We start from the raw sequence: 17,364 nt of genomic DNA, 5'->3' as shown, positions 1-17,364 counted from the left end.
CGAATGTTCGGGGAAACGGTGGAACACGTTTTGTTCGTGTGCCCGCGTTTTCGCACAATACGTGACCCAAGACGTGACCGCATGCTTGTCACATGCGGCGAGGGCAACTCCGGACAATTTTGTCCAGAGGATGTGTAGAGATGAGTTTGACTGGAATGTCGTTTCAACGGCTATCACCCTCATCGTCTTGGAGGTGGCGTGTAGACTTGCAGAATGGCTAGTTACAGCGATTAAGTGGCGCAGAGAGAACATCCTGGTAGCGTTGCTGTCGAGGCATCGGTCTACTGGGTGTAGTTGGAAACAGGCGTTGTGTCGACACTGCCAACCTTCCGAGGACAAACGGAATGGTGAGGTCCATTCGGGAAACTGGGTAAGCGCCAGCATGCTACCTTGGCGGACTCCTCAAAACGAGTCATAGATTGTCGTTGCTGCAGGCTGCGAAGCTAACCTTGAGAGTGCGATGTGTACTGGCCTCACAGCAATGCCTACTTGGTGGTTCAAGAGAGACGAAAGGTTTGGCGGCAACGGGAGTGTTGTTTAGGCTCTAGTCTAGTCTAGTCTAGTCTACACATACACAGCCATTCATTGAAAGAATCCTGGAAAATGATAGAATCGACTACTTCTACCATTTTTCTTGTCATTATTAAGGCTTGCAGTACATCAAGAATGCATTACAAGCATTAAAGCGGCCAGGCCTACTGTGCAGCGTTGTTGATTCTACAATAAAACCATTAAGGCGGGGACATCTCGTACCAACCGCTCAGTTTTATAGAAAAAGCTAACTACGTGAAAAATCGGTGGGGGTGACGTTGCTAAGAAAGTTAATGTCACCCCTTAGTCCTTGGAATCCTGGGTTGGAACACAGGTATTTGGTCCGTGTCCTGGCCCTTGTGCCTAGGTTTAAGCGCCTTTGCTCGCTCTCTGAAATGAAACAAGACACTGATTTCTAAAAGTTGAGGAGCTGTGACGTATCAAAAACAAGTTCCTCAAGAAGTTCCGAAAGAAGAGGAAGGAAAAGAAAATAATATGAAGCCTGAAACGATCTCACCAATTCGCCAATTCGCCAATTCCGTGGAAAATCGCTAAATGCAACATTGTCCTTCAGAAAGATTTTCAGTACAGTAACGCACGGCGCCACTGGTGCCATAGCAGCATGCCTTTCCCTACTCTGTTTTTCCCTCGGTTTTCCCCCACAGGGCTTCTTATTCCCTTTCCAAGGCAGCACAAACTAACAAAATTGAGAACACCAGCTGGACTCCGAAAACACTTTCACGACTAGTTGCTACAGGTTCGCGGCGTCTGCGTAATGGATCTGTATCCTGACCGGACACGATTCGCGTTCCTTGCACTGGAATGCGCCACACTCGCGGCGGCCACTGGACCATGAACTGTTTTTTCATTTATTTTCCGCAGCTTGAATCCACTCGCGGCACAAACTTTAGGGACGTAAATTGCTTCACTTTACACGGCTTTCCGTAAACCTCGGATCCCAATTGTTGCGATATTCACTAAACTCGTGAAAGATTTTCACCCGAATCACTTTCCGGATGGCGTAGCGCAATCGTTAGTTCATTTTTCGCTGTTCGAATTGGAGGTAACGCGGAATCGAAAAAAAAAACTTGACAGCAAATGCAAAAAGCACCTACGCGCGCGCACAGCTTGCTGCGATCTCACAACGGGAGTGTTGTTTAGGCTCTGTCCATAAACTACGTAGACTCAATTTTGCCCATCTTAGACCCTCCTCCTCCCTCGTAGACTTTTGTTCATACACAATTTTCTAAATTTGTATGGAGCGTAGAATTTGATCCCTCCCCTTTTGCCCTTAGAGACTACGTAGTTTATGGACAGACCCTTATTGGGTCGGGGCAATAGTAGTCCTGGATTCTACTTTGGTTGTCTCTGACAGTCTCTGACTAAAATCCAAATTTTCATCTCGAAGTGAAATATGTGCTGATGTACGCCAGTGAAACTTGGTGTGTATCAGTGGAGAACACTCAACGACTGCAGGTCTTCACCAATAGATGCCTGCGGTATATAATTCGTGCATGGTGGATAAGGTGGCTCACACTTATATGAAAAACAAAAATTTTGAAAAATGCCAAGTCTTACCTCCTGAATCAGTTGTTTTGAACTCCCAGAAGCTACGTTCAAAACTTGAGCAAAATCGATAAAGCTTAAGGGGCAGAAATCTTAAGTTTTCGAATTTTGCCGCTAGATGACGCTGTAAGCGTTGTATATTTAAACCCTTCGGTATTTTTGTAGGTGACTATATGCCAAACAACTTTGTCGAAGACCGCAAAGTGATCCAACGTCTGTGAAAAAAGTTAATGGTGGATCTCCAACAAGGAGCTCGAAATTATCCAAGTTTTATAACAAAAAAATTTTTTTTGCTGGATTGTTCGATGACTTCTCAAAGAGGTCCAATGTATCTCCATTACCCTATGTGCGCAAAGAAGCAACCAATCCGGAAATTGCAAAGCTATGCCTTGTCATAATCCAACCGGATCAAATACAATCGATATAGGCACATGATTTCTAACCCTTTATCAACCCGACAGGGGGACACCAGAGCGTCGTAGATTTGTAACACGTCATTTCATTCGCAACACAGTATTTTTACCGGTGGCAAAGATGCCGACTAGCACAAGGCACATAGATAAACCAATGACGATAAATGGCTATCGCATATTTTATTTGCTTTTCCGCCTTCGGAGGCTTTCCTCGGAAGCTAGAACAGATTTTACACCGCATGTGATAAGAAACGCGCGAAGGCACGCAAATCACTTGGCAAAAAAGGCACTTACTATTCAATTTATGTCGCGCAGCCCATGTGGATTTTTTGTGACGGAGTTAGAAACATTTTCATTCTATTATGTTCATAGTCAGAGTTTCTATGCCAAAATTGATTGCTCAAAAGAGCAATAAACGGGATGAAAGTGCTTGTTTAAACAACGTAGAAGATTATGTGATGCAGTAACTTTCGCTATCACGCGAGACATTGACCACTATCTCATGCAATAAGTATAGCTCTAAGTAGCTGTGGGCTGCAAGTTACGTTCGTTAGAACAAAAACCGCTGACGGTAATAGTTTAAACGACGACGAGGCAACCGACAGAAGAGCATCTACGATTGGATTATATGATTGCAGTCGGTGGGGCGGGCATCTTCATTCACCCTCCGTGAATTCGGTCCGACTCTAGGCCCACGCGTGACCGGTAGAGCAATTGAGAGCGGCAATTATATCATTTTGTTACTCGTTATGGAATTCAATGCTTTCCGACAGGTTCCGATCCGATAATACTGTACGCGATACCTAAGACTATATCTTCTAGCGAGAAGCTCAGCACGGGAAGTTACTTACGAATGCAGCAGACGGCCAGCAGCCGGGCGGCATCATCCGGGGGTTGACATTCAGGGAAGAACGGTTTCAGGACGTACACGCTGAACGTGAGGGCCACGATGGCCTGGGAGCACGGCCGCACGATCATGCATTCGATCCACAGACGGATAAACGCCAGGAAAGGACCGAAGGTTTCCATGATGTAGGCATAGTCGGCACCGGATTTCTTGATCATCGTTCCCAGCTCGGCATAGCAGTAAGCTCCGACCTATGGATGTGAAAAAAACTAGAATTCATTAAAACAGTCTTTGATTATTAGTTTCTGCAATTTAGTCAACTCCATATCTGCCCATAACAGCATATTTGTAATATTTGCATATTTTGCTGATATTGAGTTGATATCGGGGATCAACATCAAATCAGAAGTACTTTCGACTACCTCAAATTTCAAGTTTGTTCTAGGATTAATGTAAAAAATACCAAGTAATTTTGTCTCATTGACCCATGTAATCGCATAATAGTCACACTGGGAGAATAGACTGGCTTTAAAGCGTGCCATCAATCATATTCCGGCCTGATTTATTTTCTGGCAACTCTTGTAGCATACAAGAAGTGCTTTAGAAAATTTTATTGGTAAACGATTGATTTTGAATTTATGGGAAATTTTTAAAATTTAGTTTCATTCCCAAGCTATCAAAAGATGCAACTCTCCAATTTTGACCATTGCGCTATAAACAAACGTTCATCTTCTCGACAAACAGCTTTCTTGATATCTCCTTGTACGTGCCCTAGTTTTCAACCAGACTACATTGTGAAGTACATAGCAAACTCATGTCATTATCCAGCGATACTGTCGCACATATAGACAGACATGTAAACATAGGTACAGGCAACTTATGAAGTGGAAATTCCCCATCGACAAGCTAGTGAGCTCCGAAAAGAAACTTGCTTTTTTGGAGTTTATTGCTCTTATTGCTCGATGAGACAGTGTAATAAAATATGCTCATACGTCTTCGTCGCATTCCATCAGAAGATTTTAACGCGTCAGATAAAACGTACAAAAATCCCTACACTCATTAAGAACCCCATTCCAAAAGGTTTGACACTTCGCGAAATCAGATTCGAAGATTAATTAAGTACCTACGTTGATCTGAACGACGCTAGTTGTTCAAAATACATGAGCAACTTTTTCTACTTCTTGGTGTCTGAAAGTCTCATAAATAAGGTGAATTGAATTACTTCTTGGCGTAACATGCTCACAGGGACAGATCCCACTCTTCGTTTAAAGGGTGTCCACGATGAAATTGACACACAGAAAATATTGTATAACTTTTGATTGCGTTCGCCAAAATAGCTATTTTTTTTACCATGAATAGTATATTATGTGTAGCTAATACCATAAAGTTTTCATTAAAATCGGTTTAGTATTGGCGCAGATATTGTCGATATCATAAAATGAGATTTTAGAAAATTTGGGCACCCATTTCAAAAAATTGCTTAGGCTATAACTTTTTTGTTACCTCATCAAAACGTTTGAAAATTTCACTCGATAATCTTAACATAGTATCAATTAAGTGGTAAAAATTTGATCGAAATCGGTTCAGTACTATTTCTAGTAAATATCCAAAGCTCAAATCGCCTCAAGGTAAATTTTAGGCACTTTTTGACCATTTTTAGTTCCGCGTGCACTATTTTGACTGTAGAACTGGTAACACTGTCCCGATTTTTATAAAACTTTGACAGTGTAAAATTGTTGTGTTAAACTGTTTACAGTGAAAATTTCAGCCATTTTTGTTGAGTACTTCCAAAATAAGAGCAGCTTGAATTTCACTATACCAAAAACCACATCTGCTTATTGTGATATAGTGCGACATATATGGCTATAACTTTTTAACGGTATGACCAAATTAAATGAAATTTTGACAAACTACTTCTACAGACATACTTTACATACATACAAATTTTCATTGAAATTGGTTCAGTATTTTTGGCGCCAGAGTTGAAACGGCAAAAAAGTGATATTATCTAATTTGTTTGTTTGCACAAGATTCTGGCAATTCCCTTGTTTCAACGATATCTCCGCCAATACTCAACCGATTTTAATGAAAATTTTATGGTATTAGCTACACATTCATTCAAAAAATTTGCTATTTTGGCGAATAATTCCTGCTGTGATTCCATCAGGAATTTATTCAGGAATTCCTCTAAAGGTATTTTTCTAGGAATTCCTCCAGAAATTACAATCGAGATTCTTCCAGTCATGTTTCCCTGTTTGTATTCCTGCAGGCCTTTTAGCAATTTCTTCACGAAATAAGAAGTTTTCCTAAAAGAATTTCTAGAGGAATTCTCGGATAATTCTCTGGATGGGACCACAGTAATAATTTGTGTAAAAATTCTTGGAGAAATCCAAAGAGAAAATCATTGGAGAAATTCCGGGAGGAATCTCGGTATTTCTTTGATAAGTGTTGCTAGGAATCCTGCAGGTGGTCCCCCAATGATTATTCCAAAATTTGCTGCTGCCAGGAATTTTCCAAGAGATTGTTTCCATGGACATTACTCTTCGGGTTCCTCCAAGATTTTCTATGTCTTGTTCCGGGTCTCCCTGGGGTCCCTGTAGTACTTCCCCCTGGACTATTTTCTTCCTGGAATGCTGCCCTTATTCCTCTAGAAATTCCTGGAAATCCAGCAAAAAAAATCCAGCAAGAGCCCATGAGGAATTTCTGAAGAAATCCTTGAAGAAATCTATGGAAGAATCGCAGGAGGAGTTTCTGGGGGTATCCCAGCAGGCAATCCTTGGAGAAATTGAATAAAAAATTTCTGGAGGAATCCTTGGACAAATCGTTGCAGGAATCATGGTTGGAATTCCTGGAGGAATTCCTAGATGACATTCTGAAAACTCCCTTTATGTAGAAGGAGGAATCCGTGCTAAAATTATATGCAGGGATGCACCAGAAATTCTTTCGAAAACTCCTCCTAAAATTCCTGGTGCTATTCTTTAGAAATCGCTACAGATTTTTTTCCTTTGATTCCTTCAGGAATTCCTTTCAGGATTACTGCAAAACCTCCGTTTGAGCTTCCATCTGGGTTTTTTCAGGAATTGTACTAGGATTCCTTGTGTAATTTATCATGTAACTCCAGCAAGAAGTCTGTAAGTGTATTATAATTTGTGTCGTAAGATAAGTTTGTGTTATTTTGTTTTTACCAGCTAAGCTCCCGACAGCGGTAAGGTTAGTTAGGTTCCGGCTCCATCACCCTACGAGAAGATCACCATCATCCACCCACCATAGTTCCAAAACCCACCACCAGGTTTACGACTACCATCCGTGGGCGGCCATGAGGGTGGCGTAAAGGGGTTTGGAGCATTCCCAGAATTAAGTTCAATAAAATTCCAGAAGGAACCTCTGGAAAACTCAGAAAGAACTCTTACAAGAATCCCAGAAGCAACTCCTGGAACATTCTTAAAAGCAGCTCTTGTAGGATTTTTATAGTCCCAGCGAATTTCCAGAAGGAACTGTAGGAAGCGTAGTGTAAAATCCTGGAGCAATCCCAAAGACTAGAGAGAATCCAGCAAAAGCACTTGGAAGAATTAAAGGTCAAAGTTCCAGAAAGAGCTCCTGCACAAATAGCAAAAATAACTCTTGCAAGAATCCCAGAAGGAACCCCTAGAGAAATTCTTGGACGAGCCCAAAAATGGTTTCCTGGATAACTGCTTGCTAGAAGTAGCTCTGGGTAATCCCAGAAGGAACTTCCGATGAAATACTATCGAAACTTTTGGGAAAATCTCAGAAGAAATTTCTGAGTTTTGAAATTTTCAAGAAAACTTTGGAGAAAACTCTTATCCCAGAAGGAACTTCTGCAGGAATTTCAGCAGGAACTACCACTTGGTTAAGTCTTGGAAGTCAATGAGATGTTTTCGAAGAATGTGTTTCCGATCCTGTGAATGTCTCCATGAGTGTATGGTGTCGTAATCGCTTGTTTTCGATTAGGATGAATTTGGGAGCGTAAGATTATTATTGGAACACATACCATATAGCAACAGCTCGCTGACGTAGTGTACGGGTTGAGTAAAAAATGATCATAATGCCAAAGGAGGGTAAAATTTAATGAAGAATTTTTCAGTTTTTTTTTATTTAGGGTCTTGCACCACTTGGGCAGGTGTACCTACTTCGAGCACTTTCCGCTACAACTAAGTCAATTTCACACCAATCCATAATAGAAAAATAACGTGCTTAACAATTCTTTCGGGCTATCATCTTCATCATACAGGAAATGATACAATCATTCACCCTATCAGTTGTGTATAATACATTTTTATTAGGGATTGCAAAAATATATAGGGTTAGATACCGTAAACCGGGGTCAAATTGATCAGCGGGGTGAAATTGATCATTCGGGTACTACATTGTAATTCCATACTAGGAACTCTTAAGCTTCGTGTTGATCTTAAACTTTTTACGTCATCTGGTTCGTAGCTATCAAGAGATGAGCGTAGAATTTAATTTATTAGAAAAAAAGTTAGTTTATTTTTTGACGAATTTGCAATGTATTTCTCATTTAGCTGGAATCATTGCTACTAAACAAACGATTGCTAATAGGACTTCTCGTAAATTCTCTGTTTTAACATTTTTGTGCCTTGATTGGGAAGTTATGTAGCTAATCAGAACATGAAATAGTTATAAAAAAGTTCATTTTATGATGAAATCTAGACCAACATGTGAAAAGGGCGGATATCCAAAATGTTAGAATCGAGAAAAACGCTTGCAAAGTTTCACAATCTAAAACTAATTCCTATTTAACACTTTGTGCGTGTGCACTCAATCTTTTTCGTTGTTTTAGAAGAAAACACTATCCTCTTGGTGATTTTATGTCAAAAAGTACAAACAAGCGTTTTTCCTTGAAGAAAATGAATGAAATGAAAATTACGCCCAAATAAAAACTCATTGGTCATTACGCCCGACATGCTACGCCGCTTGGTCGCCAGCACTGGAATTACGCCTGGTCGATATTACCTAGAATCGATCGCTTTTGTTGTTACGCCCGAAGAAATTTTGTATCGAAATTAGTGGAATGCAATAGATTTTGAACCTAATCCACTGCAATTAATTGATTTTGAAGCTTTCTTAACTAAAAGTAACTAACTGAAGTTTATCTGACATTGGGCAATGGAGGAGGAAGGAAATTTTCTCTTGACGTTGCCTACGATGAGTGGTAAAAAAACAATGAGTAAAACGCAATGGAAATCAGATTTCGATTGAAATCTATATTCTAGCTCTTATCTATGAACAACAACTCTTTACAGTTTATGCGACACGAATGCACAATTGTGTAAAGTGTCGTTAATAAATAAACAAACAAACTTTACAGTTTATCTAGTATCGTACAGCAAAGGAGGGAGTTGCCCCTGCCATTGTCCATAATGCGCGTTGAAAAAAAAATATATATATCTACAGTACCGATGGGGAAGCGCAGGCAGCATATTATGTTCCCAACAAGCCCGTGCACAACGGATGGGTTTTGGGGGGTTAAACTCCTCCCATTGCATTGCCGATACTCTATACACAAGGCCTCCTTCACCCTTTGCTAAAATTGGGTAAAACCCCTCCCTTGTCGCCTTTTCTGTGCACGGGCCTGGTTCCCAATATCACCTTTTGCTGAATCTACCTGCTGTGACCTATGCCGGTCAATAGATTAGAGACCATTCGCTAACATTTTTATCACTGAAGCTTTACCAGCTGCATATCATCCAAATCTGGGTCCTTTGGAGAAAATATATCCTGAATAGACATTGAAGCCATAATATCGCCACTTATTGCAGTCAGTCAGCGACTTTATTGAATTTTACGATGAAAAACGCACGATTTGATCTTGGGCGTAGGAACCATCCGTGTGCAACAAGAGCAATAAGTGCGCGGCGGATTTCCACTCAGACATTTTGATGGGCGCCGAAGCACGACGTAATGACGAAGGCTTTTCAATAACGGTGTAAGTAGTTAGGGGCGACTTTAATCAAAAGTGGGAGTAAAAGTTTTGTGTAAATTTGATAAATATGAATGGCGAGATGCTGTTCTCGACTGTTTATTCAACAGTGTTAACAATTTTGTGCATTTTTGTGCTTTTTTTTTAAAGGCGCAAGATCATTGGCGGAACAATCAAATGAAGTGATCAAAATCAGATGTGGAAATCCGCCTTTATTTAAATTATTGTTTTCCAGAAGTGGAAACTCATTTTTGAGCTAAAGTCAGGAAAAATCATATGTTTATGAGTTGTTTCAATAAATTATGCTGAAAAGTGATTTGTTTACATTTTGGCTCTTCCGCCCTTTTCAAATGTTGGTCTAGAAATAGTCAATTATTGTGATAGACATTACTTATTTCATATGAAATTGCCTACCTTTAGGCGTTTAAGGGAAAATTTCAAAATTTAATTTTGCATTTCAAGTATTAAATTCACTAGTTGTAAGATTTTAGACGCGTCATTCGGTTTAAGAAGGGCAAAATTAAGCGGAGAAGGAAATTTTCCTTTCCAATCAATGCTTAATTGTATACTGATCAATTTCGCCCCAAAGTGGCATTTATAATTTTTTGATATTTGGAGCTATTTAACTTAAAGTATAAATTTGTTGAACAAAATTCTGTCACTTGATTCCATGGAGATCCACAGGGTACTGGTTTTACAGAAATTCTTTCGGCAATATTTGAATTGGCACTGATGTTATTCGCAAAAGTTGTTTTAAAGTGATCAATCTGACCCCGGATTAAAGTACTGCGCGTTGCGTATCTCATCGTGTGCCGAAAATTAAGGTATTATTATTATTATTATCTTTATTAAAGAGATTTGCAGTCCTAGGCTGGCTAGTCATGAAATGTCAAAATTTCGTTGCATTCAGTTCATTAAATCCGGAGATATAAAAGCTCAAAGTTAGCTATCGGATGATTATACCTTTTTCTAGACGCTTTATAACTTCGTGCAGAATAGCTTGATTTTTTTTCCAAATATTTACCACTGATACACAACTAGTTGATTAACTTACAGTGAAAATTTGAGAATACTTGATGCATTTTTCGAAAAGTTGAAAATTTTTGAGGAAGTAAAAATGTTGCCTGTTCCGATCATTTTGTCTTTTCCCTGTATATGTCAAACAACTTTGTCGAAGACCACAAAGTGATACGACGTTTGTGAAAAAAATATACCCTAGGCAAAGTGAGGAGAAGTATTGAGATTTCATTATTGATATTATTCCTTTACATGTACTGGAAAATTAACAATAATGGTTCGCCTCACTTTACAAGTTGATCACCAGTTCGAGAACCACTGCCTCTCAATAGTTTAATACACTTCCCCCCACGTATCAGTAGGTACTCACCATCGAGAACAGCCCTGACAGCACCCAAACGATCAGCGACATGTTGACACTGCCGGTGTTGATTAGGACCCCCGTCGGCGACACGAAGATACCGGACCCAATGATCGACCCGACAATCACCGTCACTCCATTGACCAGAGTCATCTTTGGTTTGAGCGTAATTTCCCCATCGCCACCGCCGCCGCCACCGGCTGCCGTCCCATTGCTGGTGGCGCTTTTCACCGAATCCTTTCGGTTGTCCTTCTTGAGCGAATCGTCCTCCATCTTTTTGGCTTGTATTTGGTTGTTACTTAAGTCTTTGAAATGTTTATTTTTCTTTCGTGGGAGGACTGACCCTTAATAACTCAGGAATGGAAAGATCTGAAATAAGATAGAGAAAAAAATAAACATTAGTTTAGCGCCCATACGCTATGCTGGAAATCAATCCACTTGCAACAACATGCGTTGACCTGTAATCCGCTTAATGGGTTGCAGCCTTAGAGATGGATGCCAAATCGATTATCAGAGCAATCAATCAGAGCAAGATTGGACCAAGCATCTTAGAGCGCAGTGTTGTTGCCCGTGGGTTTATGTATTATTAGTATAAAAATAGTAACAAATAATCGAGTTGAACGATTCACGGCAGCAACCACGAGGCCTACCCTTTTTTGCAGACAATTAGTTGGCACTTACCTCTTGAGATCTCGAGGGACTATTTTGCAAACTTTTCTGTATCACCGACTCATGTTTTTTTTTATTGTTGCGTCAAAGATAAAAATGATAACAAATTATCAAACTTAAAACAGCATTCAGTACACTTAACAATATAAAACACACTGAAGGGTACAATAGAATCTCCTGCGTCGATCAACGGCGCGGAGTAGACACATAGGAACCCAGCGACTCAACACGGGGTGAACCTGAAGATAAGTGACGTGGTAGCGATCGGAGTAATCGGATAAAGTCCAAGTGGAAGAGCTTGAACGACACACGAAATGTATTGTTCGATAAATGGCATTGTTTGGGTTCTCAATTTTGACTCTTTAATGTTGGTAGTCAGGTGTAACCCTCTAGAATCCGTTAGTTTTTGTATTATCATTGCTTTCATAAAAAATGCATATAACACTTTCGAAGAAACAATTTACTTATAAGGTTATACACCCAAACCTTATTTTACGTCCACTATTGGCTTAGCGAAATAAAATTCTACTGCCAAAATAATAATCGAAATAGACATTTTTATATTCTTGTACACTTCTCCTAATCACGGAGATGTTTTAAAAATATAAAAATGTTGAGTTTGCTTATGGTCTTGGCGGTAGAATTTTTTGTCGCTTAGCCAAGCATGGACGTAAAAAAAGAACGAGGTGTAACACAAGTTACGAGTAAATTAGAAAAAAAAATGATATTAACGAAGCTTCCAGCTAAAGGCTGGTTCACCTCGGTCACAAACATATAAAAACCCAGAATATTTCATTTCATAAAAAAATCAATGCATGGGGCTGTCCATTAATTGGGTTGTTTAGTGAATAAAATATTGCTATTTTCTATTGCCTAATCGAAAGAGCTCATTTTTCTGAGTATAACGTGATTTTATTGGATTCCAATACCTTTGTTTAGATGGTTCAATTAACAAAACAGTTTTCATTTTTGTGGATAGAATGACAGTGAAGCCGGGGCCTGTGGCGTAGTTGGTCACACGTTCGCTTCATATGCGGATGGTCATGGGTTTGATTCCCAGCCCCGGCACTTGCAATTTTTCGTCAGTTGCTTTTCCCCCGAGAGCAACTGACACTGACCCTCTTCTGAGCCCCATGGCTCAAACGGACCCGGATACCTGGACATCGGCGAACTGCTACTCATAACGGACCCCCAATCGGACTGGAAAGGAATAACGGCCATCCATCACCATCCTTGTGCTCATCATTCTACTAGGTATAAAGTAGAAAAAGTGAAAGCAGCAGAAAGGCAACCAGTTCGATAAAGTAGAATAGAATCTAGGCACTGTACAAAAATGTAAGTGCAGCTGTCAATTGAAATTGCTCACGTAGTGCCCCAGTGGACAATAGAGCTGTAAATTAGGTTAAGTGATTGAGAATAAAAAAAAAAAGAATGACAGTTCAATCGATAAAGTGACAGTTCGGTCCGAACAAAAAAAAATTCTCATACAAACTTTAAATGCATTTTAAAAATAGTTCCCGGACTCTGAAAATTATAAAATTTTGGATTTCGACTAATTTTAGGGCGGAGAATCCGATTTTGAAATAATCCAGATGCCCCTAAAGAACCCAATTACGTAACGGCCTGTCCATAAACTACGTAAACTCGGAGGGGGAGGGGGTTCTGGCCTAAGTCTACGGTCCATACAAATTTCGAAAATTGCATTTATTTATTTGTCGTCAATCAAGAGTAGAAAAATTTGTTACAATGAATATTATATATTTTTTCCTAAAAATTAGATGTATGCTTAGAGCTTAGCTTAGCTTAGACTGACTGCACATATCTATGGTTGCTACTCCGTGATTGACCCGAACCAATGACAGTTGCACAATGAATCAACTGAATAATTGACTGGGAGTGGTCAACATTCTCACTGTGCACGCTTCAGAGGCTCTCTTTAACAGTACAATAACGGCGCCGGCCACGTCCTTGCAGTCAGGTTGGAAGAGTGAAGGAATGTTAATAGCAACCTTTGTTATGTGAAAGTTGGCGTTTACCGCACGTCTCCACCAGAGGCTGCAGGAAGGAGTGATTGTTAGTAGGGCAGGTATCGTTGGGTCAGGATTCACTTCGATAAGTAATATGACCTTTTGGAGTTGCAGTATGCTGTGCAAACTGCAGTGATGTTGTTCGCTTCACGCGAAAAGCAAACAACGAACCACCCTCGTCAGGTGGTTGCTCAATATTTACTACAAATGAAGCAACAAAGTGCTATTGTTCGCATCACGCGGAAAGCAAACAATCGACCACCCACGTCAGGTGATCGTTTAATATTTACTATTGAAGACGCGACAACACATACAAACTTAAGCGCTATTGCTCACTCCGCGCAGAAAGTAAACAATCAGCCACCAGCGTCAGGTGGACACTCAAGATTTACAACAAAAGACGTGTCAAAACATGCAATCTGATGCGCTATTGCTCGCTTCACGCGGAAAGCAAACAATCAACCACCCAAGTAAGGTGATCGCTCAATATCTATATATATAAAAATGCAGTGGCATACGTGGGACCGCGCATAACTTGCGAACGGATGGTCCGATTTGGGTCGTCTAAGTTTTGTTCTGTTAGTTTTCACCCAAGGAAGGTTTATGAGGCCTGAAACATGGGAAAATTGAGAGTTTTTGGAAATCGGGGTTTCATACATTTTGAACGGGGATTTGGACGCTTGGCTAGGGACTTCAAACGTCAAAAAACGCAGTAGGCAAGACAAAGTTTGTCGGGTACAGCTAGTTTATTCATAAAAATACATACAATAAATATACATGGACAGATACATAGAAAAACAGTATGTCGTTAAGAGATTGCACAAAAAAATGAAATTCAATAAAAAGAAGAGATAGTTTGTAAAATGCCATCCCGGACAGTGACAAAATGGAACAAAAATCCAAGTCGACACTCCTGGTGACGAACTATACAAAGTCAATGGAAAAATATTTGAAAAGAGGATATTATAAATATATTGTATAAAATTGTATTAATATAATAATTGATGTAGAATCCATAGAAAGAGAATAACAAGGAACAAACTCACCGGATAATCGCCTGCCATCAATTGAACCAAAAATGCGAAACGAGAAAAAAAAATCGGAGCACCGAAGGCAACGCGCGCACAAATCTGGCCTCCAGTTGCCGAGCCGTTACTACACACACTCTATATATTTTTTCCTAAAAATTAGATGTATGATATACAAATTAGTACATTTATTCAAAACAGATATAAAGAGTAGAAGGTTTGTTGAAACAGTTTCTTATTGGTTATAGCTTCAAACAGTTCGGGAATACAAGAAATGATAGCAATCCCACGATAATTACTTATGTCCGAGTTTCTTCCGCCTTTGAAAATCTATATCTATATCTATCTATATATATATATATATATATATATATATATATATATATATATATATATATATATATATATAAATGAGTTTGAAGTTCCTTTGAGGCAACAAAACTCAAGAACGGATGAACCGATCAGCATGACTCTTGCACGGTTCGGTTCGTATTCGTGGTGGCTGTGTTTATATGTACAAAAAGTTACGAAAATCAACTAGAAAAGCAAGAAAATTGATAAAGTACTGATTTTGCATGAGCTGGGAAGAAAACCAACACGATCGAAATAAAACCAATCTAGAGTGCGGCGCTATTTTGAGCTCAACAGTTGTCAACCCACCACAAGACGGCAAGACAAAGTTTGCCGGGACAGGTAATAAAAACGATTTGTTTCATAGTTTAGGAAAGTTCCCAAGGATGGAAATCTAGTGATCATGATCAGATCTCGAATGTGTCGTGGTTGAAAGGCATCGCGCGATCATAGCAACAACGATAACATTTTGTCGTCAAGCATCCTAACAAACTACGGCCCGAGAAGAATGATTCGCGCGGCATGTGCGAGCGCGATGCGATCGTTATCAAGAAGTCGAAATGATAAATCCGTAATTGTATTCACTTTTTTGAGCATTCTTGCTCTTTAACTTCCAGATATGCTTATGAATGTATTATTTCTAATCATGAATGCGGTTTACGGGTGCATAAGTGGCATAACTTCTGATGAATAAAATTTATCACGAGTTGTAACATGATCCGATAACGGATCATCACGCGATAAAGCGTGCATCGGATGCTTTGATTGTCTCTGTGATACGAGCACGGTGTGAGGCGTCGGGATCATGCTACTGCAAGAACAAGGCTATCTTGGATTATTCGTATCCTGTATCATTTATCGCTTGGGGTGATTTTCTTCCGTCCTGAAAGTTTCCAGATTTTAATGACATATCGAAAAGCCAGAACAATGATGCTGTTAGTTCAACTGCTAAGTTTTTCAAAAATACAGGTGGAGTTCCGTTACAGGTATGTTCCGTTTTTGTCACTATCCGTTATTATCACTATCCGTTTTTGTCACTATCCGATTTCGTCAACATTTCATTCCGTTTTTGTCAACACTAAAGTTTTTGTCAAATTTGTTCCCTCGAGCACGAGTTATTTATAGTTTAACATTAATCTTGAGGCAATGCATCCATGAGTGAATTTGAAGCAACCACCAATGATGACATAGAAGACGTATACGATACAATAGCATTGAACACATTTCAAATTCAGCTGTAGATAATGTTAATTCATGCTTTCTCTCACGCATAATTTTACTTCTTATTTTAACATGAGAGAAATTAAACCAATAGTCCAATAGAAAAATTACTCTAGCTCTACGTACCAACTGGAACTCGGCCTGCCTCTTCAAGTGTTCTTCGAGAACTTAACCAGTTCAGCGTTTTGCCCATCGTTGGCAGAATTTTTACACTATCATCTTTTTTATAAGATTTTTTTTTAGTGCAATAAATTCCACGCGGTTTTTTACACGATTTTCTTGAAATTACGCGATGTGCTGAATTCTTCTCTTCTGGTCGTTATTTCTTTTCGACGGGGCGCAAATTACAACCAGAGATCTCTCTTGTCATCCTCGATACCCTGTCCAAATTTTCCCGTCCGAAACTGCTATATCCAGTAGGTAAACTGAAGACTCCTATAGAATTTTATCCGGGATGTCATCTTTCGATTGCTCTAAAAATGCAATCTTGGTCAAGGGGCCAGACACGTATAATTCTTGGCTTAGTATATTATAGTATACTATAATAGATTAGTGCATCGTAGCAAACTCTGCGACCAATTTTTCCGATAAACAATGTTTGTTTTTTGATTTATCTGTCACAGCCTTGATTTTACCCAGTACGATTATTTTGATGGTAATACATTAATATACAATAATATATATTAATACATTAATATACCGCAAATATACTAATATACTTCTAATACACTCATTATGCTAATACGTGTCTAGCCCCTTGATCTTGGTTTCCTTCAGTAATTTCTACTAGCGATTCTACCTTGTATTCCTTCAGATTATTTAATGGATTTCTTCTGAGATATCGTTAGGAAATAATTCAGAAGTTTCTTCAGGTGAACTAGGAGATAAGTCTTCCAGAAATAAATCTATCTAGGACAGAGGAGATTAGAAACTTGACAAACCATTAGGGGATTTCTCCAGCAACTACTGAAGGGTTCCCAAAAATTCCTAAAGAAATCCCATTAATTCTGAACTCATACAGGATTCCTAGAAGGAATTTCTCGAGGTTTTCCATTAGGAAATTCTGGAGGATTGTCAGGAATAACTCCCCGGAGATTTCTACACAGAACTTCAGGAGGACTCCCTGAAGAAATTTCTGGAGAGTTTGAGGAAAGAATTCCTGGAAGATTACTAGACTAAACTACTGGGATATTCCCAGGAAACGCCGTAAGAAGTCGGGGAGAATTATTATTATATTATCTTTTTTAACGAAATTGTCAGCCCAAGGCTGGTTCATCTACTACTAATCATGGGGAAACAACAAAGATAAAAGATAGAATCCTCTTGGAAGTATTCATAATAAAAGTTCCAGTAGGTGTAGGTGTTTCTACTGCG

General features: G+C 39.4%; 1 protein-coding gene across 4 annotated transcripts in view; it reads right to left on the bottom strand.

Moving 5' to 3' along the window:
• LOC109425342 (Y+L amino acid transporter 2) overlaps positions 1 to 17,364 on the bottom strand; it is a 103,181-nt gene that overhangs the window by 32,388 nt on the left and 53,429 nt on the right. For 3 of the 4 annotated variants that reach the window (XR_009996453.1, XM_062846480.1, XM_062846481.1), the window contains exons 2-3: positions 10,704 to 11,063; positions 3,362 to 3,608 (exon numbers count right to left, since the gene is read on the bottom strand). Coding sequence is in view for 3 of the 4 variants with exons in the window: in XM_062846480.1 (XP_062702464.1) it covers positions 3,362 to 3,608; positions 10,704 to 10,967 (511 nt within the window). In the remaining variant the exon portion in view is untranslated. Of the gene's footprint in view, positions 1 to 3,361; positions 3,609 to 10,703; positions 11,064 to 11,375; positions 11,628 to 17,364 lie in introns of those variants that run through there. The other variant, XM_062846482.1, reaches the window with a different exon arrangement.

This window comes from Aedes albopictus, chromosome 1, assembly GCF_035046485.1.
Source record: "Aedes albopictus strain Foshan chromosome 1, AalbF5, whole genome shotgun sequence".
Lineage (NCBI taxonomy): Eukaryota > Metazoa > Arthropoda > Insecta > Diptera > Culicidae > Aedes > Aedes albopictus.
Note: the sequence above shows the minus strand (reverse complement) of the source record. Positions and strands in the feature narration are given on the sequence as shown.